This window comes from Pararge aegeria, chromosome 1 (genome assembly GCF_905163445.1).
Source record: "Pararge aegeria chromosome 1, ilParAegt1.1, whole genome shotgun sequence".
Taxonomy (NCBI): Eukaryota; Metazoa; Arthropoda; class Insecta; order Lepidoptera; family Nymphalidae; genus Pararge; species Pararge aegeria.
Window position 1 is genome coordinate 3,637,184 of NC_053180.1, and position 25,885 is coordinate 3,663,068.

The following is a 25,885-nucleotide window of genomic DNA, read 5'->3' on the forward strand; positions in this document are numbered from 1 at the left end:
TAGGGGACGCCTGTTACTTGTCACTCGTCAGTGCTGTCACACCTCACGCCAGATGCATTTTACTGGTCTGTGGTCTCATGATCTGTGAGACGCATCACGCAACACATCGGCACTCATCAGTGTAATTTTGTTTTATTGACCGTAATATTGATACTTTTGTATACTACTAGCATTTGTGAATTAAGAATTAAGTATAAAAATGGAAGATAAATACGACAAAAATGGATACAACAGCAGTGATTTTAAACGGAACGCCGGCCAAGATGGTCCAACTCCAGGGGAACACGATCAAGATGGCGAACCGAAAATCAATGAAAAAGCCGGCGAATATATTCGAGAACTGTTAAGCGAGAAGATTAAACTCAATGTGGGAAAGTTCCCAGTGTCAACCAGACTGATTGACCAGGGTATGTTGCATTTAATTACTTAACTTTTAATGGCGTCTTTTTCTCATTGAACTGTTGTCAAAAGATATATGGTTTAGTTCTTGCTAGTAAAGCGTATGACTAACATTAGGTAGCCAAAAGAAGAGAGGACGGCTAAAATTTTTGTCGTAATAAAATAACAATAATTCAATGTTTATTCCAATTTGAGGCCATATGCTATGAAATGGCGCCGTTAACTAACTTTAATTTCTCACTCATATTTAGTCCCCAAAAAGATAATGCACCCATAGCCATGCCAGTTGCATGCTTTTTTGAAAGTTGAAATTTGAACTGGCACATTGACATGACAAATAAATGCATACAAATATGTTACATATAATAATAATCATTTGAAATATAATAAATAAATAAATATACTACGACAATACACATATCGCCATCTAGCCCCAAAGTAAGTGTAGCTTGTGTTATGGATACTAAGATGACTGATGAACATTTTTATGAATAATATACATAAATACTTATAATATACAAATAAACACACAGACACTGGAAAACATTTCTCATCATGCTCATCACACAAACATGTTCCAGTCATGCGAATCGAACCCACGGCCATCCATGGAGTCGGCTGTCAAATATTTTTCATTATTTGTTTTAGAGGTATCAAAAGTACAATCGACTGGCAGGATACCAGCAAAGGATCTGAAGTATGTTGACGTCTACAGGGAGAAGCCGGCCAAAGTTGTTGTCAAAGTGCTGGTGCCTATTAAGGAACATCCAAAGGTATAAAAAATGAATAACAAATAAGATGGGAAGATTTTATTCAATTTCAATTGTTTTGTTAAGTTTCACTTATATTTAGGTTAGGTTGGTCTGAAATTTGTTTTTTTCCTCTCAACATTGTTTTTGGTAGTTGACAATGTTTTGGGGTGAAGAAATGTATTCATCATATCAACCCCTTACCGGCCCGGCACGGGTCTCGTTCCAAAATGAGAAGGCCATAGTCATCCCATTATCGTCATATCAATTGGTCTCTTGGACTCTACACACCTTTAAGAACATTATGGAGAACTCTCAGGCATGCAGGTTCACAATGTTTTCCTTCACCCTTGAAGCAAGTGATATTTTAATTGCTTAAAACGCGCATAACTTAGTAACATTAGAGGTGGAACATTCAGTCCCTCGAAAGTGATGTTCCTACCCACTGGGCTATCATGAAATTCATTATTGAGATAATTACACTTTTTTGATAGTTTACAAAAAGATGTTCGCAATATACTTATTTTACATTGACTCTTATGGACAATTCAAAGAGATTATGAAGAATTTGTCAAAGTTGTTATATGATTCTGTTGTTGGAAGTCATTGATCATGCATGCATCCTGCACTATAAGTGCCTATTCTGTTTCAGATCAACTTCATAGGCAAATTGTTGGGCCCAAAAGGCAACACCATGAAGCAGCTTCAAGAGGAGACCATGTGCAAGATGGCTGTGCTTGGAAGGGGGTCAATGAGGGATAGGTTGGTTTAAAAAAAATATTCTTATTACTTTAAATATTACCCTTCCTTATATTACAAAAGCAAAAGTGTGTTTATTTGTTTGTTTATCTTTCTTTTACGCCCTAAGCAACCACTCAGCTTGATTTTAGTCATAGATTCAGTTGAAAAGAAAGAAGTATCATAGATTAATTTATATCCCAGGTAAACAAATGTTCCCCATAGGATTTATAAAAAACCATAATAAACACAGGCAATGTGTGGCTAGTATGTAATAATTTATTAAAAATTTAATCACTAAATAACCTAATGCCACACTAAAGCTGTGCGAATCTGTATGCTAAAGCCAAATAATTGTAACCAACCTCTTCTTCTTCTCCAGACAGAAGGAAGAAGAGCTTCGAAACTCTCTGGACCCAAAGCACGCTCACCTCTCAGACGAGCTTCATGTGGAGATATCAGCAGTCGCACCTCCAGCCGAGGCCCATGCAAGGATTGCATATGCACTGGCAGAAGTCAAGAAGTACCTCATTCCAGACCCCACTGAAATGATGAGGCCGCCGCCGCATATGCACCGCGACATTATGGAGAGAGGTCAGTATTAGCTTATACTACACGTACGTTACACGTTTCTTTTTTTAACCCTTATCCTTATCAATTACTAACACAGCTTTTCCTGTAGGTAATGTAACTGCAAAACTGCAAAAAAAAATACAAATTACCAAACAGGCAATATCAGATTGGACTGGTACTTTCTGATATTCATCACATCAGTGCTTTGGATAAAGAGCTCTAACTTCTCGTTCCGGGGATCTCTACCAATGTGTAATTTTGAACTCCCTTCATTTGGAAACAACACTGCATTTACTAGCACAATATTGCTGTTCCAACACCTTGGTATCCCAGCATCCATCAGTTTTCAGAACTAATGTGCCCCCCCATTTTGTTATATAAGTCATATTGCTAAGTCTACTTTTACAGATTTAGGATAAGCGGTCTCTCCATAACATATTGAGTGATTCCTGAGCCAGGCCCATAAGTAACTATTTCCTCATAATAAAACTTTTAAGTAGGGAATAATATACAGGTAAAAAGCCTCCTGCATTAATCGCATCAGATTCTGTTGACTGCTTTATACAAAATGTACAATTCAATCAAATGTTTGTCAATCGTCAAAAGCCTATAGCAGTCTAATGCTGGACTAAAGGCCTCTCCCAAGGCTTTGCCCATAATCACCACATCTTCTTCACCTTCATCAAAAGAAGAACAACGATGATATTTCTATAAGTCAATAGAAATGTCATCAATAACCCCATAAGAATTTACGTTTTATAGCCATCTAAATGTATTGTCTCTTTCTTTGAATGTCATGGATAAATGACAGAAACAGAGAAATGGGTGTAACTATTACCAGTTGTTTAATGGGTGTAATAAAACATTGTTTAATGTTTATTAATAAGGATACAAAGGGTTTGTACATGCTCCTAAACACATAATTGCAAAGTAAACACTAAACAAAACAAAAGCACTTCTAAAAACTGTACAACTTCAAATATATAAATTTAAAACACATTTTCATGTCTGCAAAACATTGGGTGGGACCTATGGATTCTTATAAATTGCATTACAAAATCATTTTATTAAAAACATTTATGAATAGTGGTACTGTATAAACTCATCTAAACTCACTCATTTTTATCCAAGGTCAACTAGCTGCACAAATATCAATCGAATAAAAAACCAACACTCAAAGCAACAATTAAAAAGGGTTGCACAAAGTTATAAAACAACACAGCTGGTGTCAGCCATCTGCTGATACTGGCCTTTTGTACAAAAATCCCTTACAAATTACACTGTATATGGGAGAGACATAAACTGTCAGCTTGGATAACTCACTTATCTGATAAAATAAAAAAAAGAGATTCTGACCACTTTAAAAAGTCCTCCTCAGTTAAAAGAAAAATTTAAAAGAACATGGGTGCACAGAGTAATCGAATGGGTGAACCGACTCACGGGTGCAAGATTGGCAAATTTAGACTTCTTCCGCCAAATTTTGGGACCTCACGCCGGCCCTTACTACAAACATCCCACGACCGTGCCGCACAAAACTTTGTAAAATTGAAATTTAGGCACAGATCTCCTTTTAAATTAAGAATTAGGGCTGTAGTGCACCATTCTGAGCTAGCGCGGATTAAGAACTCAGGCATGCTGCTTTCCCTTACAATGTTTCCTTCACAGTAAAAGCAAGTGATGCTGTTCAAAATGCTGTTCATTTTATCTTACCTGTCTAACGTAAACAAATTGTCACTCTTTAGTGTTTTAGAAGTAGTAGAGCTATTTGTGACAGCGCGTCCGCGGAAGTACTAACGCCATGATAATTTCTGCCGCTAAGCAACATTATTGCAATGCTGTGTTCCGGTCTGAAGTGTTTGGTTGCCGGTTTATCTAAAAGCACACTGAGGCTTAACAACACCTGGGGCTCAAATTGAGTGACACAGAGCAGCATGTTGCAAGAATTGCGTCAATTATAAATATAAAAAAAAAAAAATGATTTCTTAACTAATAAAACCACACTTACCAAATGAATAAATATTGTTTACATTAAAAGACAAGTTAGAAAAAATGGAAACATTATGAACAAAAAAATCTCTTAAACTCAACTGCACGGCTAGCATGTGCAGGAGACAATTATTTCTCGGGGAAAGGATATAAATGTATCTTCTCCCACATCTTTATCAACTCTGAAGGCTCTGGCGCACAAGTGGAAATAATATCCAAATAATAAACAGAGGTAAACTTCTCCTATTCTTGTGGTTAATTAGGAGGGATATAATTTTTGTCTCCTGTCTGTGCTAGCCCTGCTGAAGGGCCATTTGTATCCGCCAGATACGGACCCTGATTCAAAGGAGCGGCGATGTGTCCTCCTTGAAACACCCCAATACAAGGAAGTGGTGTACCGTGCGTGCACAATCACTAAACGGTCCCACTCCTACCAGAACCCCGTGCTTAGTACAGGTGCGCTCTTGTCTTTTAACATAACACATGTGGTCTATCTTTCGCTTGTAAGTTCGTTTAAACTAGTAGCATGGTACAATCCAAATTACTTAACATGTTCACTGTCCATTCTTCGATCCCACATATTCGACTCGATAAGGTACCTATCACCTACCTACCTATAAAAAACTTGTACGTCATCCTATATTAAATATATTAGAGAATTTGGGGCTGGAACTACTCTGTTTTTGGTTTAGACGTACCAGGACGCCATAAAAATGGAGTAGTCAGCAAAACCTCATGTTCTGTTTTAATGCGACAGGGAACGTGTTACCCAAAATCAACATACACTATTAAGCCACAATCTAGTAGACAATTATTTATGTTTTTTTAAGTATAGTAAGCGTTATGAAAATCAGATGAGACAAAACGGTATATGCGGCTTTTACCACAAGTGTTGCTTGCTCTGTATATTTTTTGTGTTTAACCATTTATTCTGATGAGAATACAATTATAAATATTAAGAGTATTGCTGCTACAAAATGGCGAATTGGTCAATTATGTTTTTCAACCCCAATATGTCTACCTATAGTGTCATAAAAGGGCTTGGCTAGCAGTTTACTTGATATTGATTAACTAACCCAAATTCATGAAATCAAAAAATTCACATCTTCAAATCACGCGGTCGTCTTTGTAATGTTTGTTTAAATAGAAACTTCGGTGTTTTTATTATATACTTGTTAATATCCTTATCCCTATCCTATATCTCCTATCCTACTGTTGGTATTTGGCACAGTGCATATATTAAAGCAGTATGGAAACTACGAACAAATGTTAAAAACAGCGTGAGTGTACCGCATCGAACATTATTTTCGTAGTTTCCATACTGCTTTAATACTGTGCATTTGAGATCTACTTAGTAAAGTTTTTTATGACTGTTTGTTTGTGATGGAAATACTACCGCCATGGTTTCCAGGCGCATGAGGCCTACAACCTACACCACAGTTTGATGGACAAAAAGCGGCACCTTACGGGATGTGTTTTTAGCATCCCCTGCGAACCTGTGATGGGCTTTCAAATACCATATAGTCCGTGTGTCCGAAAACAAAACTACATGTAGGCTATGCTTTGTCAAATTAAGGATTATCTGATCTGCAGTCAAGTGTTGTACGAGACCTCTTTGCTACAAATACCATCGACTGCGACCAACCCGCCCCTCGTGGTTATTACGAGCAAATTCTGCCGTTGGGAGAGTCTTCAGTCCATCAGCGGATAGTTATAAGTTATTCATGAAGAGGTTTTAAATACGCTCTTGACAGACCTCTGACTGTAAAAACAAACATTGTTGCAGAAGCGCCGCAGCACGTCCCGCCCCGCCCACCGCGCCCGCCCACCGCCCCGCGTATGCCGCCCCAGACGATGCGACCGATGCCGCCAAAGAACAAGGTGTTCAGTATTCTTGACAGGGCCCGCACGGCCATGGAGGAGTCGTACCCGTACGAAGACCCGTATGCAGCTCAGGAGCCGCCCGTTAGACAGGTGACCTTGGCATTGCTTTGCTTTTTGTTTATATACAATGTGTAAATGAAAACCTATATAATACCTTAAGAGGCTTTAGAAGTACATTATTTACTGTCTCTAAGACTTATCTGTGGAACCGAAACGCTAATAGTTTTTGAGTAAACAACTGCTATAAATTACTGAAAGAAATCAGGTACAGCCCTAATACCACATGCAAAATTTCAATCAAGTGACTCCTGTCACTTTATTATGTACGCGTCGCGTAGCGTTGATACTATGCACGTGTCGGTCTTTTATCAGCAATAGGGCTGTCATGAGTAAATACTTATAATGTGTGGAATTAGTTTGTATGGAAACATGTGCTTCTTTTGATTTAATATTTTTTAAGGGTTATTCCTTATGAAATATACTAATGCAACCTTCAACAGTATTTCGTTATTACATTACACGTTGTATATGCAGTGTAACCTCGATATTTTGACCATTTAGATCATAAGAGTTTAGTAGTAAGAAACACACAATTAGTAAACCCTAAAACCTATGACATGCTTTATTTGTCGGTAAGTACACCATAAGACAACGGTTCAGATAATAACAATCAAACCTGTTTGCAAATGCCTTCAGGATGTTGTTTTCTCTAGCCCGAACCCTTCGCGCCCAGGAAGTGCACCGCTGGCGCATGGTCGCGTAAAAGCAACATACCACGACATGACATTATTAGAAAATACACTAGTACATTGTCCGTGTCTAGTTTATTTAACTCTAAGTATGTCCAAGAGTAGTAAGAGTAGTAAATTTCGCCATTAGTTTTCAATTTTCTCACGTTTCAATTTGGTGTTCACCTGTCAGGTACCGCGAGGCCTGCCGCGCGCCCCCGAGCCCGACTACTACAGCTACGAGCGCAGCCAGGAACACCGCTTCTACGAGGACGACAGCAGCTACTACAAGGACGAGCCCCGCGAGTACAAGGCCTCAGCCCGCGACGTGGGCACCCGCCGTCCGGGCCCGGGGCCCTCGCACGCACGCCACTACGCCCGCGCGTCGCCGTACCAGCGCGCGCCCAAGTAGTACCTCAACTGTTCGTATTTTAGTAGTGCTCCGATCGGACTAAAAACCTTTTGTGAAAACGCTCCTCAATGGGGATCCACACTGCCCATTTATCCCGGCTATAAGCGGCTATAGAAACGCCTTATTTTTCCATTCTTGAATTATCTTATTTAACATATATCTTTTAATATAATTCACGAAACAATCTTATATTGTATCAACATCAATAATTCAAATTCATACAAACCAAAAACCTAAATTGTTTTTAACTTGACATGGCCGGACCTCCTGAGATCCGTTTTGCTTATAGATCCCCGTTGTTATACCAGAGTTAGGATCAAGGTAAATCTCAGGAGCCTCTAGCGCCACTTTTCCTGGACATCGATACCTAAGTCCTCAAATATTACATGCACATATAAGGTACACTGCATATATAATATATAATAGGTGTTTACTTAGTTTGTCGCACTAAGTTCAGGACCTTACAGACAGCTATAAGACAGCTGAAACGGCGCTCTAGCGTATTTTTAACGTACTAAACCTTGAAGGTTTAATAAACATAAATTTATCTGTAGACATTTAGATGAACTTTGCAAATTATCCCCATTATCAAATTAATATTCGGAATAAAATATGACTTTTTAAAATTTTCATATAAACAAGTCCGATTCGAGGCACAGATTTGTTTTGCTTCGTCTTTTTATTTATTAAATTCAGTAATGTTACGTATTGTTTGCAATCTTCTTTTATTTATTTTTTAATTTTGTTAATAAGTATTTAAACTTTTTAACATAATTGTGTTCATTTTCAGAACAGCCGTAACATCTAAGAAACGCTCTGAGTAAGTACCTACTGGTGATTAATAAATTACTCCATCTAAACCTGAACACTAAACAAAACAAGCAAAAAGTTGGAGCCAAATACCTTCAACAAAAAGAAGATACAAACTTATGTAATAATCTAAATGTGGGACGAGATATTTCAAAGAACCATTGGTATATTACCAATAAAATATGTACTTTGACCATAAAACTGCACGTTTATATTAAAATACCATAATTTTAAAATGCAAATCAAATATATACTAAAATTGCAACCTATTTCACTAAAGCAATAACTACAGTGCATTAAATAATGCACATACGCAATATTCTTATATAAATTAATAATAATCTAATTCTTAGAATGGTAGTTATTTTAAAGAAAAAAAACTTTATTTTTTAACTTTTAACTGAAAAAAAACTTCTGTAATCTCTATGGTGACAATTATAAAATGGAATTTTTAAACATTTGATTTTTACAACTATGTTATAAAACCATAAAAAAATATAGATTTTAATTGAATATAGTTGCTAAAATTATGTAAAACTTTTAAACTAAAATAGTTTCTTCATTTCGAAACTTAAATAATGTACTACAAACTCTGTGTGACTTAGAAATAAATAAAATTAAAAACTAATTACGAATTTTAATTACCAGAACAATGGTAACGGGAGTCTCTCTGGTGATACTAATAACCCTATTCTATCATCTATAGTAAGTCCCAGATAGATTATAAATAACTGTAATTGACCCAAGCCCATTAATTGAAACTGTATTCGAGTAAGAAGAATAATTTAAATCCAAATGTAACTATCACGCTTACTCACCTATGTAATCCCCGAAAGTAGAGTGCCTTTTTTGTTTAAAACTCTATCTTTATTTGGTTTTCATATAGTTTTATTTAACGTTGACCAGCAAACCCTAAGATTTTATATATTTTTTCTAATTAAATGATATTATTTCAAGCTCATAAAAAGTTACATTGAGCCCATTAGCACATTTCATATTTTTAGACTGAATAAAACTTGAGCCTTGAGTAGTGCGTTATCTTAGGTGCGCCTTACTGCTATTTCGTATAAATTCATTCATGTTCGAATAACTCACGGGTGTTCTCTGATGATACCTAAGGTTCTCATCTTTTTACGCTGTATTTCAGTTATTTTATTTGTTAAATGTGTTTTCATATTTTAAATAAAGAAATAAAATACGGTTTATTTATGTGCAGTTTATTATTAGATTGTAAATCTTCTAATAACATAATCAGATGCTGGCAAAAAAACCTTCATTGCACGATAAAGGTTCGCAACACCTGATTAAACGACCTTGAGGTCAATGCCTTTTATTCTCAATCTCTCTGGCACTTACTGTAGACATAACTTTAAGAACGAAAATACCTTTTTCTCAGATTTACTCGACATAGTATTAAACCACAAATCCTTATTCAATTGTAAAGGTTGGCAGTAACAAAATTATAATCCTTCAAATGTCTTAAGTTTTTTGAGTCGGGGAATAAAGGTGGTTATTGTTCATTACCGAACTTTATTAACATAATTTCAAGGTATTAATATCATGCAAATGTTTATAGTCACAGTAATGAATGAATAATAAAAATATCAAGATTAAGGTATTTGATCAAAAAAAAAAACAATCCAAAATAGCATACTTTTAGTTTGTCCATTTTATTAATAGTTTTTTAATAGCTCACGCTCGGGAAGTTTCATATTGTTTAAGTTAAATTTTCATACAAATAATATTGTACTTCATGGGTGGGTACCGCCCCATTAGTGGTATGCCACACACATAACATTAAATCAACTTTTAAATCACTTCAATATATATAACTTACAACATCCGGAGCAGTACGGTTTCACTAAAGGTCGTAGCAATACGGACGCGGATGCTAGACTTTTAAAACATGCTTTCGATGACTGGCAACGTTTGCAGAATCTGGATAAATCACAAAAACACCAATGTGTTTTGAGATCTATCCAAAGCATTCGATTGTTGATCATAAAACCTCGCGCTTCTTAAACTAGCCCGCTATGGTATCAAAACCGTGGCTCTAATTTAGTTGCCTCTTATCTCAGTGATAGAACCCTACGGGATGCATAAAACACATTAAGTCGTAGGGCGTCATCTACGACACCCGGTGTCCCACAAGGTTCAATTTTGGGTCCCTTTTTATTTTTGGTGTATATAAATGATCTACCACACGATGTTAGTGAAGCTTGTGGCATTGTACTGCTTTCAGATGAAACATCTCCAATTTTGTAGACTGAAACAGGTAGGGATAATTCTGACGATGTAAGCCGTGCTATGTCCCACGTGCCGCACTGATTTACTGCCTAACATTTACTTTTACACCCAAAAAAAAACAAAGTGTGTGGAATTTATTTTACCAAATGTAAAGAAAATTGTGTTCGCTGTGAATTCGCGGGAGCTTGTATTATTTCCTGCAGCATGCTTACTTGCACCCATATAAGTTCTACGGCGTTGTCAGTGATATGCAGAAATCTCAAGGCCGATTAGACCAAATTCTGCTGCCATTTCATCGATCACATACCTTTTTGTTTTGCGTTTTAGTAATTCTATTTTTAACATGGATCCGTTTTTCACATTTTTGCCCATTTTCACGTAGCCAATTAAAACTTTCATGGTTTTTAATTCTTTGCGTAGACATTTTCTAATGATAGAAGCATATTCTTTAACCACTTTTCATACACCTTTTACACATAATACAAAACCTTTTGCTTTACCTACGTGGCAAATAATGAGGCGTTCGCCTTTTCCAATCGGCGATACGGAGATGGTAGTAGCAGTGTCGTCACTCCAAGATCGGGATACGGTGTGGTTTACAACAAGAACTTTTATCTGATTTTTTATAAATTACTTTGGCCAAAAAATATTTTTGACTACTTTGAAATAGACCACTCTTCAAAGAAACAATAACTTTTCTTAAAGTTGGAATTTATTTTTTCAGATAGTAGTGATATACATGACGACGAATGGTGTCAGCATTAAAATCGTCAGCTGCTGTCACATCACGAGGCTGACGTTTTCTTTTCTGTGTAAAAGGCTTGTTTTGTTTTAAGCCTCTCCGGCCGTAGGCTTCGTTAATGATTTTAGTCACAGTTGTAAGACTGATAACCAACGCGGCCGCAACACAGTTTCGCACAATAGATACAAGCGGACCGCCATTTTGATTTTCTTGTTCAAAGTAATCGTGAAGTTGTAATATAATATAGATAATTGTCTCGATTGTCCTTTCGGCATTTTCTCGATCAATGTACTTCGCCCAATATCTAAGCACTCCAAAAGTTGCACCCAGGACTAAAACTTTTAAACTCGAGGTATAACGACGCGTTTACGTTCGCTGAGTGCAGCAAACGTAAACACGTTTGACTAGCACGGGAGTTTGTTGCGTGTGACAAACTACGATAAAATGGCAGCCGGACGGACGGTCTTTTGATATTGTCAGTTGAATTGTATATAATTTTGACGATATAAATATGAAAGTCAATATTATATTATATTTTGAAAAAAAAAATTTAGCGATATAAATTATTACGTCTTTTAGGACATCACTATAACTTGCCAGTCAACGAGCTGTCAAATAACTGATAAAATGGACAAACTATAATTACCCTCATAACTAAAATGATTGGCGTGGTTTTGCTTATTTTGAACTTTGTACCAGAGTCATTTCGACTGAACTGTTAGCACAAAACATTATATGAATAAAAAATTTAAAAAAAAACAATATTTCATCATATTATTTCGTGTAAAGTTTTTAACATAAAATGTAAATAAACTAATATATTTTTTTCTAAACTATGCAATTTTAAAATCATAAAATACTGTATTATTTGTAAAATAAAAAAACAGGCTATTTTTAAAAAGGTAGGATATTTTATAGACAAAAAGACTGAAGAGTAATTTATTTTACATAAAATATAATAAATACTGCTATTTAAATATAAACCTAAGAATATTGGGGTGACGCTGAAGAAACCTGGAAGATCCAAATGGTAATAAATAAAATGGTAAGAATGATAATTTAATAAAAATATTTACAACCTGACAAAAATTAACAATGAATTAATCACTAATGGACATAACTATAACAAAGGCTAAACAGTATCCAGCCAAAAAAAATAAATCGCATGCTCTACTGCAACTTTGAAACCCTGTTTCTCTTGATTATCGATGGTCATCAAAATAAATATGATTTGCAAAGACCTCTTCAATGAATGACACTTGAAAAAAGCTAATTTCGTTTCTTTCTCCCAATATGGCGTTTAATGACCGCCATGTTGAATAAGAGAACTGTTTTTCAGTGCACGGTAAACATAAATCTAATACTGAAAGGAAACCCATTAAATTGGCCTACACGTTGAAGTACCCAAATATAACAAAGAAAAGTTACATGCTTTATTGCCTTAATCTAATCGAAAATTATTACATCTTAGCCTTGTCTGAGAAAAATCCCACAACAATACTGGCTATTTTTTTTATTTTTAGATTCCCTAAAATAAGTTTAACACTCAAGAGATCTGAATGCCTGAAAAATTAACAACCTTTTTTAAATTCATAAACCTAAGTTCAAGTGATTCTACAAATTCATGTGTTTAATAAAAACAACATAAATTATTCTACTGAAGTACTTTTAATAATTTAATATAAAAATCAATGATTCAAACGTGTGCATGGAATTTTTAAAATATGTTGGACATAGTTCTAAAAATATTAGAAATTAGGGTATATCCCACGTTTGGAAAATTGGCGTTCTTTATCTAAACTACGGGTGGAAAACACGTCGTTACTTTACCGCGCGTGGTAAAGTAATTAAAAAAGAGAACTGTCTGAACATCGTCTCATCTCATACTTAGGTATTTTTATGTAGGCTGTTTGGCTGTATAACCAATCATATTTGCCAGTCCTAAAACCTTAAGGGGACAAAAAAAGCAAGAAATAATGGCGCGATGAAAAAAGCGAAATTCCTCACGATCGATATGAAAATAAGTACAACTCGGAAACACCACATTCTCACCCTCAAACTATTCTCGGGTGAGTATGCGGTGTTTTCTGTCTCGTTTAAAAATCTACTATTAATGGTTCCATAATTAAATAACCCTTACATTCCTGCAGCTCAGAGTCACTTGGATTATGGTACGTATATAGGTTCAACAATTATTTGACTGTAATGAAACCTCAGATTTTAAAATCCGTGTTGTTGCGCGTAAAATATAATAGACAATGCTCAGCAGAGTTTTCAACTAGGTAAAATAAGCAGTGGGAAGATTATGTCTGATGCACATGGTCCGCTCACTCCATCTTTAAAGATGACGGGTGAAGTAAACAAGGTCATGCGTTGTACATTTTCGTCCCCTCCCAAGAGAACTGAGCTTAATTTCGGGATAAAAAGCATCCTATATTACTTCTAATACCTTCAGGAATATGTGTACAAAGTTTCGTGATGATCGGTTTAGTAGTTTTTGCATGAAAGCGTAACAAACAAACTTACATTCACATTTATAATATTAATAGGGAAGTAGTGATTAGCGTGTTTCGAGTCTGGAAATTCCGCGGAGTGTCTATATTTTCCCCGGATAATGTTTATTACATGGGCGTCTCATTTTTATGCAAATTGCACTCAGATAAGATAAGAGGTCAAAGCCATGCATATGTAGCAAATCCTATTTTGAAACCCAGCGGTTAACTTTTACCAGCAGTTTTTTCGGGATAAACATTATCCTATGTCCCCATCTCCAGGATGCAAGCCACATGTCGGTGTGTAAAATTGGTTCAACGGTTGATAACATAGAAAATATAAACTGATGTGTTTCTTGTTGGCTTCTTCTCGGTAGAGTATTATATTGGGCCTACTTAAATGAATTAATTTTGAATAATAAAAAAAAGAAGAAGAAAGTATAGGTAACGAACAAACAAACAGACTCTCTATCGCATTTATATATTTATTTATAGCAAGAGTTGAAAAACAAAAAGAATAACTGATAAAAGTATCAATATACTATGACTTAATTATTATTGCCTTAAAAAAAATATCTGACTTCTGTGTTCTATCTTAGTAATTGCTATTCAATTTAGTCAGGCGCTTGTGCAGGAAGAGTTTTAAATAACTCTTTCCGTTACCCGCATCTGGTTATGATTTTAATGTTGCGGTACATTGCTATGGGTAGTCTTCCATCCGATGATATGATAACAGGCTGACAGCTCACTTATTTTTTATTTCACTGTTGATTTAAAATAGTAATACTAATTATCTTTATTGACCACAATAATATACAATACAATAGTATACAAATATAATAAAGGAATTTAAAAAATTAAAAATAAATAATTAAATTGTTGCGTCATTTTTATAATTTTTAGTGTTTTTACCTACATTTGGAGGAAATATAAATTTTATACCGCTATAAGACATGATATAAATGCATATAATAATTTCGGCATTGGCAGAAGAAAAGCCACAGCTCAGTCGTCAAAGCGCTTAGAACGCTTTTGCCAGAGAGTAGCACGGTAGCACGTTCAAATCTTGTCGATTCCTAAATTTTTTATAAAATAGTTGTGTAATTGTGGTAAATGGGTCATCATATGTTGTTGCATGCACCATCGCAGTAGGTAGCTGCTAAGAAATACTGCAAAGTTGTCATTAGGCACCCAAAGTGATACCACGGGCAGGCAGCGGTATGGTCTGACGTAGTTCTTATATACTCCTAGTTATCGAAAAACTGATACTATTAACATTATAAAGAAGAAAGATCTTTGTTTATTTGGCTCCTAAATTGCAAGACCGATTTCAACCATTTCATCGCCAAAAGAAAGCTAAACTATGAGGAAGTAACACAGGCTATATTAAATTTTAAAATAAATTTGAGATCCTTAAGAAAATATCAATTTGGGTAAACAAAGTAATTAAAAATGTTATTTTTTAAAACACCCGGTTTTTTTTTTACAAGAATACACTTAATAAATACACAATATTAAATTGAATGCCACACATTTCCCAAATAAACTGTTCCTACGGAATGCTTTAAAAACAAACGCGGACGAAGTCGTAGGCAACAGCTAGTAATAAAAAAAAATAGTATTCTACTATGTTAATTTTGGAAAAATAAGTTATATTGCAGCGTGAAAGAAACACCAACAAACACTTAAAATATATTTACAGACATTGGGCAGTCAATGGAACACCATTGACCGCCCAATGTCATGTTTTGCTAGATTATTCTTAAAACTCCGTCGTTTTTTTCCGTGGGGGATGTCCTTGTGGCGCAGAGGTTTCGTCAGACTCTGATTGACCAAAACCCCACGATTACTATTCACCGCTTGAGGGTGGAGGCACGAGAACGCTACTGCGCACAACCGCGACTCCGCCATCCGCCGAAGCAGACCCACCCTGGGGCACGACGCACCCAGTTTTGCTAGTCTGACTGGCGAAACTGAGCGCGTTTAAAAAATAAATGAGTTTCAATGACAGGTGACAAAAGCTTCTAAACATTTTGTTGGTTTCTAAATTTTTGTCAGTTCGCATTGCATTTTAGGATTTTTCTGGATTTATAGCTGTCCATGGGATACAATGACATGCTGCGTCAGCAGCAATGGCGTGCCGGAACAACAGCATGCCAGCCAACTGGAGGATCGTACTATGGGTGATGGACGACCCCGTCACCGTCGCCCAAACACACATCGAAGGCACCGAGAGCACAGTAAACACCCTCTCGCTTCAGAGCTCCAATCATCGACAGCGATCGCAGCGATCGTTGGTCCTATGACCCCGCCGGCCCACCAATCCCTGAACGAACCACAAAGGTTCTAATGGGTTAGGACGACCAGTTAAGTCGCGCCCGTCCGACAAGCAACGCTGTTACCGTCGTCTTCGTGGAAAGACTTTGTATTGTTTTTGTTTATAATAAATAAAAACTTACATACCAATGAAGATCCACCGATGAAATGCCTGAGTCACGGAAATAATCTAAAGAAAAGCTCAAAAGGTGTCAATACAGTCAAACCCAGGCGACAATCCACGCCGTATCTCTTAGAGAGACTAACTGGGATTAAAGCTAGTTTCTCTAAGAGATCCGTATGATTGTGCGCACTACCTCGTGCCTGAAGACCAACCAACACCATTGGTGTCATCCCCGATCACAATTGATGTCGCATGTCTACATAGGTATTAAAGAAGATCAACAAAACTCAAGGGGTTTTCATACCAACGGGAATAAGGACCCATGCCAGCTGCATTCCACTAAAACACTTTTTCCCTGAGATTGAGAAATGCATCCGACAAGCAACAATAAATTGATGAGACGCCGATATCTTAGGCCCAGATAAATTTTCGTTGCTAAGCGATGGCTTAAGCATAGCGTAGTCGAGGAATTCAAAATACAAAAAATAATCGTTAAAAAAAAAAAAAAAACAACAACAGCAGCCAGCCGCACCAATTCATTGACCTGACAGCACGAAAATACGTTATAGCATTTTAGCATGTGATAAACGACTAAGACACCTGGTGTGGGTGGTATCTTTGCATCGTTCGAGTCCATGTACGAGGACTGAGGTGCATCGTTAATGCAGTCGTATTTATATAAATTTTTGTTGTCAAAAACCAATTTGTATTTGAATGTTTGCTAAATGATTTAAGTATGTTGTGAATGCATCCGCAACATGAAAGTTGTACTTTGGTTTGAACTATGACTTATGCTTGTGCTAAGCGAAAGTTATCTGACTTACCTATTTATCGGGGCCTAGTCACTTTGTGGTTAGCATCGAACTTGTAATGCCAACATACCATATTAATCTATCTCTGCACGGCAAGTATGGGGAAGAGACAATCTTCATGGGAAATGTATCTTCTAACACACCTTTATTCTGACGCACAAGTGAAAAAATATAGCGTGTCTTTTGGCGCTTCGCACGCAGATTTTTCTGTGGGTTGAACCGTTCTGCTCTAAGGTGAAAGGCTCGATAAGATGAACTCTGAACTGCAGAGTGTAACCAAGAAAGATACAATCAGCTGCTACAGTTCGCTGTTGTATCGCTGTGTTTAGTGTATTCAATATACCTTATAATTGAGTATTTTAATTTATAATATAATAACTTGGTTAGTGTTTGTAGTTAGCGGTTTGTCATGCTAATAAATACTATATATATAGAAAAAAAACCTGCATGCATTGTTCGAGTCCATGTAGGACTGAAGTGCATCGATAATGCAGTCTTATTTATATCAAAATACCCACCAACTCAATGTCATAAACATTGGTTTTTAATCCTATATAATGTTAATTGTTTCTTGAAAACTATTTGTTGATTAAATAATAATTATTAGCGTATTTGTAAAAAACCTAATCAATTTAATAAAATATCTGGCCAATATGTATTTATAGTTATCAAATATTTATTTATTTACCCAATTTAAAAAATTAAATTAACAAAACTTAAAGATTATAGAAAACACAGTCATTGTTATGGTTTTCTCTTCTGCCGTGCGGTCTAAGAACCCTTTTTGTATACCTTGTCAGGGGATATAATTTCCTGTTTGTCCGTTGTCTCATTATTATACTTTATTATAAAAATGTATTAAGGAAGTGTATTAGTAAATCACGTGATGTGTATAAGCCAGATTGCCTTGTGAAGTAGTCTACAGTCCTTGTCCTTCACGTGAATTGCTACCAAACCACCCGTGCTAGCAAACATAACTGCCTTTTTTATTAAATAACTTTCGATTCATTCTTGTGCATTTATAAACTTTTGAAGAAACTATGTGTTTTAATCTATTTCATATTAATCCTAATATAAATATGAAAATTTTAACTACAATTAAGATTACCTTGCCTGCGAATTAAATCTCTTTTTTTTTTGTTTAAACGAGTTATATTTATAAAGAGAGAACTGTTGTCTAAACACAGGTTTATACCTATCACAGGGACAGTAAATTTCTATATATTATGTAAGTTATACCTAGTGTACAGAAGTAATGTAAGTTGTACCTATGTTTTATCTAACAATAAACATTATTAAATTATATTATTTTTAGAACATATTTTATATAATTATTGTTGTGAACATAAGAGATAAAAGATTGGTTGCTCTGGTCTGGAGTTTCTTGCGCCACTTCTTCTTTATGATCAATGACCCATTCCGAAGTGGTAGTAGATTTGAATTAAAATAATAATAATAATTAAACGGAAATAAACATACCTTGACAGTTTTTCTTTTATTTTTCATTTAAGTTGGGATTTATTCTTAAGCCCTCCTTCTGGTCTTCATCTCCAATGAAATTCACATCTTCTAAAAATTAAGAATTTCCTATCCAATAAATAAATACAGTGTAAACTCTTTATAACGTTATCCTTTATAACGATAAACTCCCTATAACGTTGGAGTGAGCCCAAGTTGGTTGGTTTGCGTTAAAACTCACATATTGAAACACTCTTTATAGCGATACGCCATTCTCTATTACGAAGAAATGTGTTCATATTTGTAGACAGTAAATATTTATTATCGGTATTATTGTTTATGTTATGTTATCAGGTAACAAAAGACTTTGAAGCTCCGAAACATCCGAGGTCGGTCTAGCTTTTGTTATCCTTAATTGCCTTGTACACGTGCAGTATGACGCATTGTTTTCTCGGAAGTGATGGTCTTCGACCAAGCATACTGGGTACCTATCGTATTATCAGTCGTAAACCTACTTTGAAACTGTTAACATGGCCAGTAAACGGAAAGCGATTAGTGTTGACGAAAAAATTTGTGTGATACGTAAATTTTTTGTTGTTTAATCAAGACGATTCCACCACATATCTAGATATGAATAGGATACATAAAATAATACAAAACAAGTACTGGCATAGCAAAAAACGTCAGACGAAATTATCAGACTATATGTGTAAACAATAATTTATATGTATAAGCATTTATTATCTAAGACATACATACAATTAAAAATTCTTGTATTAAAAATTCTTATTAATTTGGTTTTTTTTTGTTCACTCCATATAACGATAACTCTCTATAACGACAAAAAATGCTCAGTCCCTCGAGTTTCGTTATAAAGAGTTTACACTGTATTTATTAAAATCGGTTTAGACATGAACTATTGTATGTATGTAACTATGATAAAATAGACAAAACTTCCATCCTCTATCCCAAAAGAACAAGGCTTCTGTTTTTCTGTAAACCTCTGAAGGATTTTCGCACTTAAACTAGTTCAGCAGTTCTCGTGCAACAATAGACACGAAGCGCGCAGACAGGAAAAATTAAATAAATATCTTTTTTTGGGTTGACATTTAGATTACAATTTTCAGAAAATATTAAATGCACAGAAATCATCGATATAACCTCGTCCCTGTTATTTAATATCCTCTGTAACGGATGCATTCAGCAAGAGGCGGTACTTTTCTACAGATTAAATACAAAAGTGTGCATAGGTGCTTTATTGATTTCCTTATAACTAAATGATTAGATAAAAATATAAAATATTACAGCTAAATTTTAAAGAATTTAATATTTTAGGCTACTTTATGACAACATAAAATTATAAGGTATTTTAGACAATTATGGTTGATAGCCGCTTATATCCAGCCCATTAACAGACCAGAAATTAGGAAATCGCTCATAATTCAGCAGATAATAAGTTACACAGATGCGAAAACTTCTAATTAATTAAAAAATCCAATCAATCAATTCATTTAAAAACTTACCGCGGTGTGTTAGGATATTATACTATTAGTAGGTACAAGAAATACAAACCATGTGCACCCTGCAAGTCCACACGGTGCGTTGCAACGCCGCAGCTATAAAATCCCGTTATATAGGTAGGGAACTTTCTTCTCCACGGAGTAAAGACTATGTTTCACTTCTCCCTCGAACGGGTGGAGATAAAATCCAAATATTAAATTTTATGCCTTTTTCTGACAAGGAATATAATCTGGAAATAAGATTTACTTGTCCACCTGCCAAAGCACAGTACTGTAACCGAAAGCCCGAGAAGTTTACTCCATTAGACTTTTATTAGATATTATTTTCACCCGTGCGCCGATACTAGAAGAGTCCTCGTGTAGAAAATAGCTCCTCCCACACTAGCCGTGCTTCTTTCATAGTAATAAATTATGGACCTATCAGACGGCCCACCTGTTGAACAACCTCGCCAACACATGGCAGGGCTAGCAAGAACACGTCCTGCAACGTGCCACCGTGTCCATCTCAGGCTTATGTATTGAACCTAATGCACTTGTAATTACAACGGGCATCACGCCCTCCAAACCGGAGCACAGCATTGCAACAATGCTTCAGAGTTAAGCACGGTTTCACCGGATGAACTAGCACGGTGGTAGTTTCACCGGACGAACTATGTCACAAAAAGCACTACTAGAGCTGGAAGAGCAAATTAATTGATGTGGTGCGCTATCGGAGCGCGGTGCGGCGTCGCAACGTGTAGATCTTTCACCACTGACTTCTAATATTAACACTGGATTGGCTGTACTTACAGTGCGGACCCCATTTGAAGCGCCAAAGTGACATACGAGTGTCTTTGGAACTGATAATAAAGTGGTTTTTAAAACCTCTAATTATAATTCCTTGGACACTCGATTAACAGCGTAAGAAGTACAGCGCCAGAATGGTGTCAATCAATTCACGGCAAAATTAAGTGACAACGTCTTATCTGTCATGAGCTCAGCAATTCTGGTTTTGGGCTTACCAGACTTTTCATCATAATCAACTAAGTATTTTTCGTCAGTTTTACTAAAGTTAACCACAATATTGAGGGGGAAGTCTGATAAGTCAAACTAAGTATTAAATAATACCTGGAATTGGACTTAGTTATTGCACTTATACTTAGGAGGATAAAACAGAGCTTCAGTGCCCTTTATATCGTTTGGATGATTAAAAACCCGGCATTGGTTGCTGCAATTTTGCACCATAATGTGAAATACCTTAGATTTTTGTATTTAAAATGCCGCTGCGGCGGCGCAACGTCATGCCCATGTTTGTTGAGGACATATTTTTTTAACTTGTCTCAAATAAATAAAAGTTGAAATGAAAATAAATTATGGCGGCGTTTTATAGTGCGATAAATAAGGGATGTAATGACCTTCCTGGACCGGCTTTAAGTTGATTCTCCGAGGCTTTAGGTGTTTGGGTACAAAGTCCACACCTAATATGCCACCATTCATAAAGTCTAATGTTTAGCTCACACAGGAATTTTAATAACAGACACTACAATTGCCCTTTAGCACTCTAGACAACATTTGTTGGTGGACGACTACTCCCAACGGCCGTACCACTACGCGTACGCGCCGAGTATCAGTAATGTAATGTAGTTTAAAAATTACAATAAGTAACTAACTCTTACAAACGTTTTGTTAGAGTACAATTCGAGTGCTCTAAGTCTTGTTCGCGGCGGCAAGGTAACGCCTACACAACATTTCTTGTATCTTGATTTTAAGATTTCTATTGTAGAGACTTATTTAGGTACAAGCTTATAAGTATTTCTGTCCAGCCAACATTAATAATGCGTATGGTTTTAAGAACCTAAATGGGGTTAAAAAATGATAGCAAATTAAATCTTAACTTAAAAGTAGCGATTGGTTTTATAAATAATAATATTAATCCGTAGACTAGTCTGATGTGTTCTGAATGACAATGAGAATAAATTCACGGTCCGGAGCAATTAATATCTCGTGTCTCCTGCTTCTCACTCGAAGGAAAGACAGCTCATTTGTGGAATCCTGAAAGGAAAAGCAGTTTTACATACATTGTATGGTTTGAATTTAGATGTCTACAGTCCATTTGATATGTATATATTGTTTTGCCTAACACTAAGGCCAAAAATAATAAAACATTGTGTGATTGACTTTACATAGCTGATATTCTGACTATGAAATGAAATGAAATGAAATGAAAATACACTATTGTACACCTAACAGAAATTAAATTATAAACAAAAACAACACAATGAAACACAGGTACAATGGGCCACCATCGCCATCTATAGTAATATACAAAAACGCAGATGTGTTGTTTGAACACAAAAATATCTGGAACTGTAACGAAAATGTTTTTGTTTTCCATTGAGACACTGCATTGTCTTTGCAGTGCTAGCCTAGTGGGAGCGAAGATAGTGGCCAAGGCATCTGGTAACCCCAGCATGCGCCTCTAACTTTTCAGAGTTGTCTGTGTTTTTAATTTAAATATCACTTGCTTTTACAGTGAAGAAAAACAATGTAACCTCTGCACACCTGAGAGTTCTCCATAATTTTGTCAAGGGTGTGGAAGTCTACCAATCTGCACTGGGCCAGCATGGTGGACTGTGGCCTTAACCCTCATCTTTCTGAGAAGAGATCTGTGCCCTGCATTGGGCTGGTAATGGATTGATTACAATGATTGTTTTTGCATTAAATCTTAATATCAAACCAGCTAAACTTAGCCACTCTTTCTCTCTTGCTTAATCTGATATTATTTACAGAAGTAAAGAATTGTAGTGAAAATGGTTTTGGAGAAAATTAACTAAGAAAAGCATTCACAAAATGCTCAGATTGCCATAAAAGGTACATATATTTCTTTATTAAGAAGTTGAATTTTATGTATATTATGTTTGTGTTAATGTAATAAATTTTGCATTGAAATAAGAACATACAGAATCCTTGTTCAGCCATTATTCAATGCAGTGTATTGTATCCAAAAACAGTGCAAGCACCACGTCTCTGCACATCTCACTTTACACCCATGGAATGTTGCTAGTTCAAAAACTTATTCCCATTTTATGGTGAACGTTCAGAACATTAGAGATAAAAATAATCACTATCAACTGCTTCATGGTATGAAGTGACTCACCACTTGTTTAAGAAACCATTCTAAACTGGAGTTGTTTTTGATTCATGAATTTTAGTACACGGTTTCAGTATGTTCTTAATTGTAACTAATCTAGCTGATGCAATGCTTAAATCACCATTCATTATAATTACCATTTCACGTACAACATTCCTTGCTTTCTCTGTAAGCTGACCAATAAGACCCGCGTACAACACCGATGTAGCATTATCTAATGAACTTTTAATAGGAATACCTGAAAAATTAAGTATATAACAATCACTTACAAAAACTCATAGTAATAAGTCACAAAACAAGAAATTCAAAGCCCAATCTTTAAATAAAGTTAAAATCAATATTTATTATATGTTTCCAAGGCGATTATTTTAAAATTGATCAAACCTTCGTGGTTTACGATGACGACACCCATTACACCTTTGTGAGCTTGTATTCTTTTAATGGTTTCCTCTACTTCTGTTGCCTGAAACAAGTAATATTTGTAAACACTAGTACACTACTTTAACAACTAATACCGCTGTTATTGATTACCATTTTGTTGATTTATTTCTGTAGTGAATCACAATCGCTGATGTTGCTGCACTTTCGGAAATTGATTTTTCAAGTTTCATTGACATTTGTCATGACAACTGTCGAAATGACAACCCTAGAGTATTGATCACAGAGTATAAAATTCCAGTGATGCTATTTAGTTAAACTTTTTAAGTTGTAAACAAAATCTCTTTTTTTTTTTTTAAATATAATTATAGTCCTTCCATCTAATTATCTGAGTTTTATTGCACAAATTATATTTAAGATATTATACACTCTTGCTAAACCAGTCTTAATTTGTAAGAAGCAAGAACCCAGGTCCTCAAAGCCTGAAATTAAGAAGTGCCAATTGTCAATTTAAATTTTGACATTTACAATAGATAAAACAAGGATCTTCTAGTTCTATTATAAAAGCTTTGTGTTGAGTAAAGTAAATATATGAAAAGGGCGGGAAACTTCGTACATGGCGGACGCGCTTTTTCAAATTTTTCTTTGATTTTACTGTAAACTCGTCTTGAAAAGGATTTGGTGTTGTTTATATTGAACTGTAACTTGGCCTGTCAATTTGTGCACACGTGTTAGTGAGATTCCGGTGTAATTTCGGTGTTTTATGTGAATTTACACAGCAGCAGAAATAGTTGTTATTGGTGATATTCGTATAAATCTAACCGTATTTGGTGTTGGTTAAATATTTATTATGTGTCTGTAGTTATAGTGTTTCCAGTAAAATGGATCTAGATACACCTCCTGAGCCGCCCGACCCGGGGGCATCAGCCTCGTCTCGCAAACGACAAGGAGAGGATACCAACGTATATGCGGCCAAAAAAACTATAACTGATCCTACTCAGGTAAACCCATCCGTTCAAAGCCTTTACATACATCCTTCCTTCACCGAAGGCGCCAAGTCATACTCTGACGATGATAATGGGCCTTTTATCGTCCAAGTCTCACGGGAAGTGGAGGACCCATCCTCTGGAGCGTCATTACGGGCTATAAATTTCGGTCAATTCTTGCACAAACACAAAATTGGTTCAATTATCCACGACGGCGTCAAAAATATAGGCCGCAACAAAATTACTGTAGAGTTTACTTCTGCCCAAGCTGCCAACAACTTTCTGGTTAGTCCAGTTTTGAAGTTATGCAAATATAGAGCTATAATTCCCACATACAACATAACCAGAATGGGGCTGGTGAAAGGAGTTCCCGTGGACTGGTCGATGGACGAGCTTGTTGATTCGCTAGAGCTCCCGCCTGGCTGTGGTGAGGTTCTGAAATCAAGGCGACTGAACAGAAAATCTGTCACTGAGGGTGTCATCACTTGGGTGCCTACCCAATCTGTTGTCCTAACCTTCAGGGGGCAAATGCTTCCTGCTAAGGTATATTCATACCACACCTCACTGCCAGTTGAAACATATAAACTTCCAACAATACAGTGCCAGAACTGCTGCCGTTTTGGCCACATTAAAACAATCTGCAGATCTAAGCCCAGATGCTACAGATGTGCTCAGCCCCATACAGGTGACTCATGTTTGGTCATCAAGGAATTATCTACATGTTTACACTGCTCTGGTAGTCATTTTGCTACTGATAAAGACTGCCCAGAATTCTCCAGGCAGCAATCTATTAAAATGGTCATGTCTCAGAATAATAAATCTTACATTGAAGCATCATCTCAGTTTCCTCCTGTCCGCAGGTCCTATGCTGAGATAACAAAAGAAATGTTTACTCCTACTAATGTAACTTCCTCCAAAACCTCCTACCGGCAAACAGTTTTCCGCTCTCCTCGTCCCCGAGCTCCTCTAGCAAAGGGCTACGATAAAAAAGCTGTTCAGACTATTGTCGGTGATTACTCCTCATCCCTTCCTAATGGATGCGCTCTCAACAACAATGTTGAGAACCCTCCCTCCCAAGGTAAAATGCTTGAGTTTATCTCCGAATTTCTACTTAGTATTGTCGCTCCATGTAGTGAAATTCCCTTACCGCCCAACGTTGCCAAAAACTTAAGCCAACTTTTTAAACTACTCCAAAATGGGCCCAATAACCCTGCTACAGTGGAACTGTAAAAGTTTACGTCCCAAGAAACATGAGTTAACCTTCATAATCCCACCATTCTTCCTCCCAAAGTCCCCCGTCCTTTGAGTGTTAAATGTTTTTTAATGTTTGTTTTCAGTCCTTATTGTAGATTTTTATGTAAATATATAGTAAGTAATAAAATTAAAGTATAATGTACAAAA

At 36.0% G+C, this 25,885-nt stretch overlaps 2 protein-coding genes across 3 annotated transcripts; one reads left to right on the forward strand and one right to left on the reverse strand.

Moving 5' to 3' along the window:
- The first annotated feature begins 13 nt into the window (after positions 1–13).
- Positions 14–8,742, forward strand: LOC120625556 (KH domain-containing, RNA-binding, signal transduction-associated protein 2-like). Of its 2 annotated transcripts, none has more exons than XM_039892614.1 (7): positions 14–407; positions 1,048–1,172; positions 1,801–1,910; positions 2,269–2,480; positions 6,232–6,419; positions 7,251–7,465; positions 8,260–8,742. In XM_039892614.1, exons 1-7 carry the CDS (start codon positions 200–202, stop codon positions 8,291–8,293), a joined length of 1,092 nt encoding a protein of 363 aa, XP_039748548.1. In that variant the 5' UTR covers positions 14–199; the 3' UTR covers positions 8,294–8,742. The 2 variants fall into 2 exon arrangements, with proteins under 2 accessions (XP_039748548.1, XP_039748555.1); XM_039892621.1 differs by having other exon boundaries at positions 15–407; positions 7,251–7,479; positions 8,260–8,740.
- Positions 8,743–20,679: 11,937 nt separating this feature from the next.
- LOC120625692 (dynein light chain roadblock-type 2-like) lies at positions 20,680–23,742 on the reverse strand. The gene is made up of 4 exons (XM_039892831.1): positions 23,652–23,742; positions 23,505–23,583; positions 23,258–23,358; positions 20,680–22,021 (listed from the first exon to the last, which is right to left on the reverse strand). The coding sequence occupies exons 1-4, from the start codon at positions 23,652–23,654 to the stop codon at positions 21,911–21,913; spliced, it is 294 nt and encodes a 97-aa protein (XP_039748765.1). The 5' UTR covers positions 23,655–23,742; the 3' UTR covers positions 20,680–21,910.
- Positions 23,743–25,885: the final 2,143 nt, after the last annotated feature.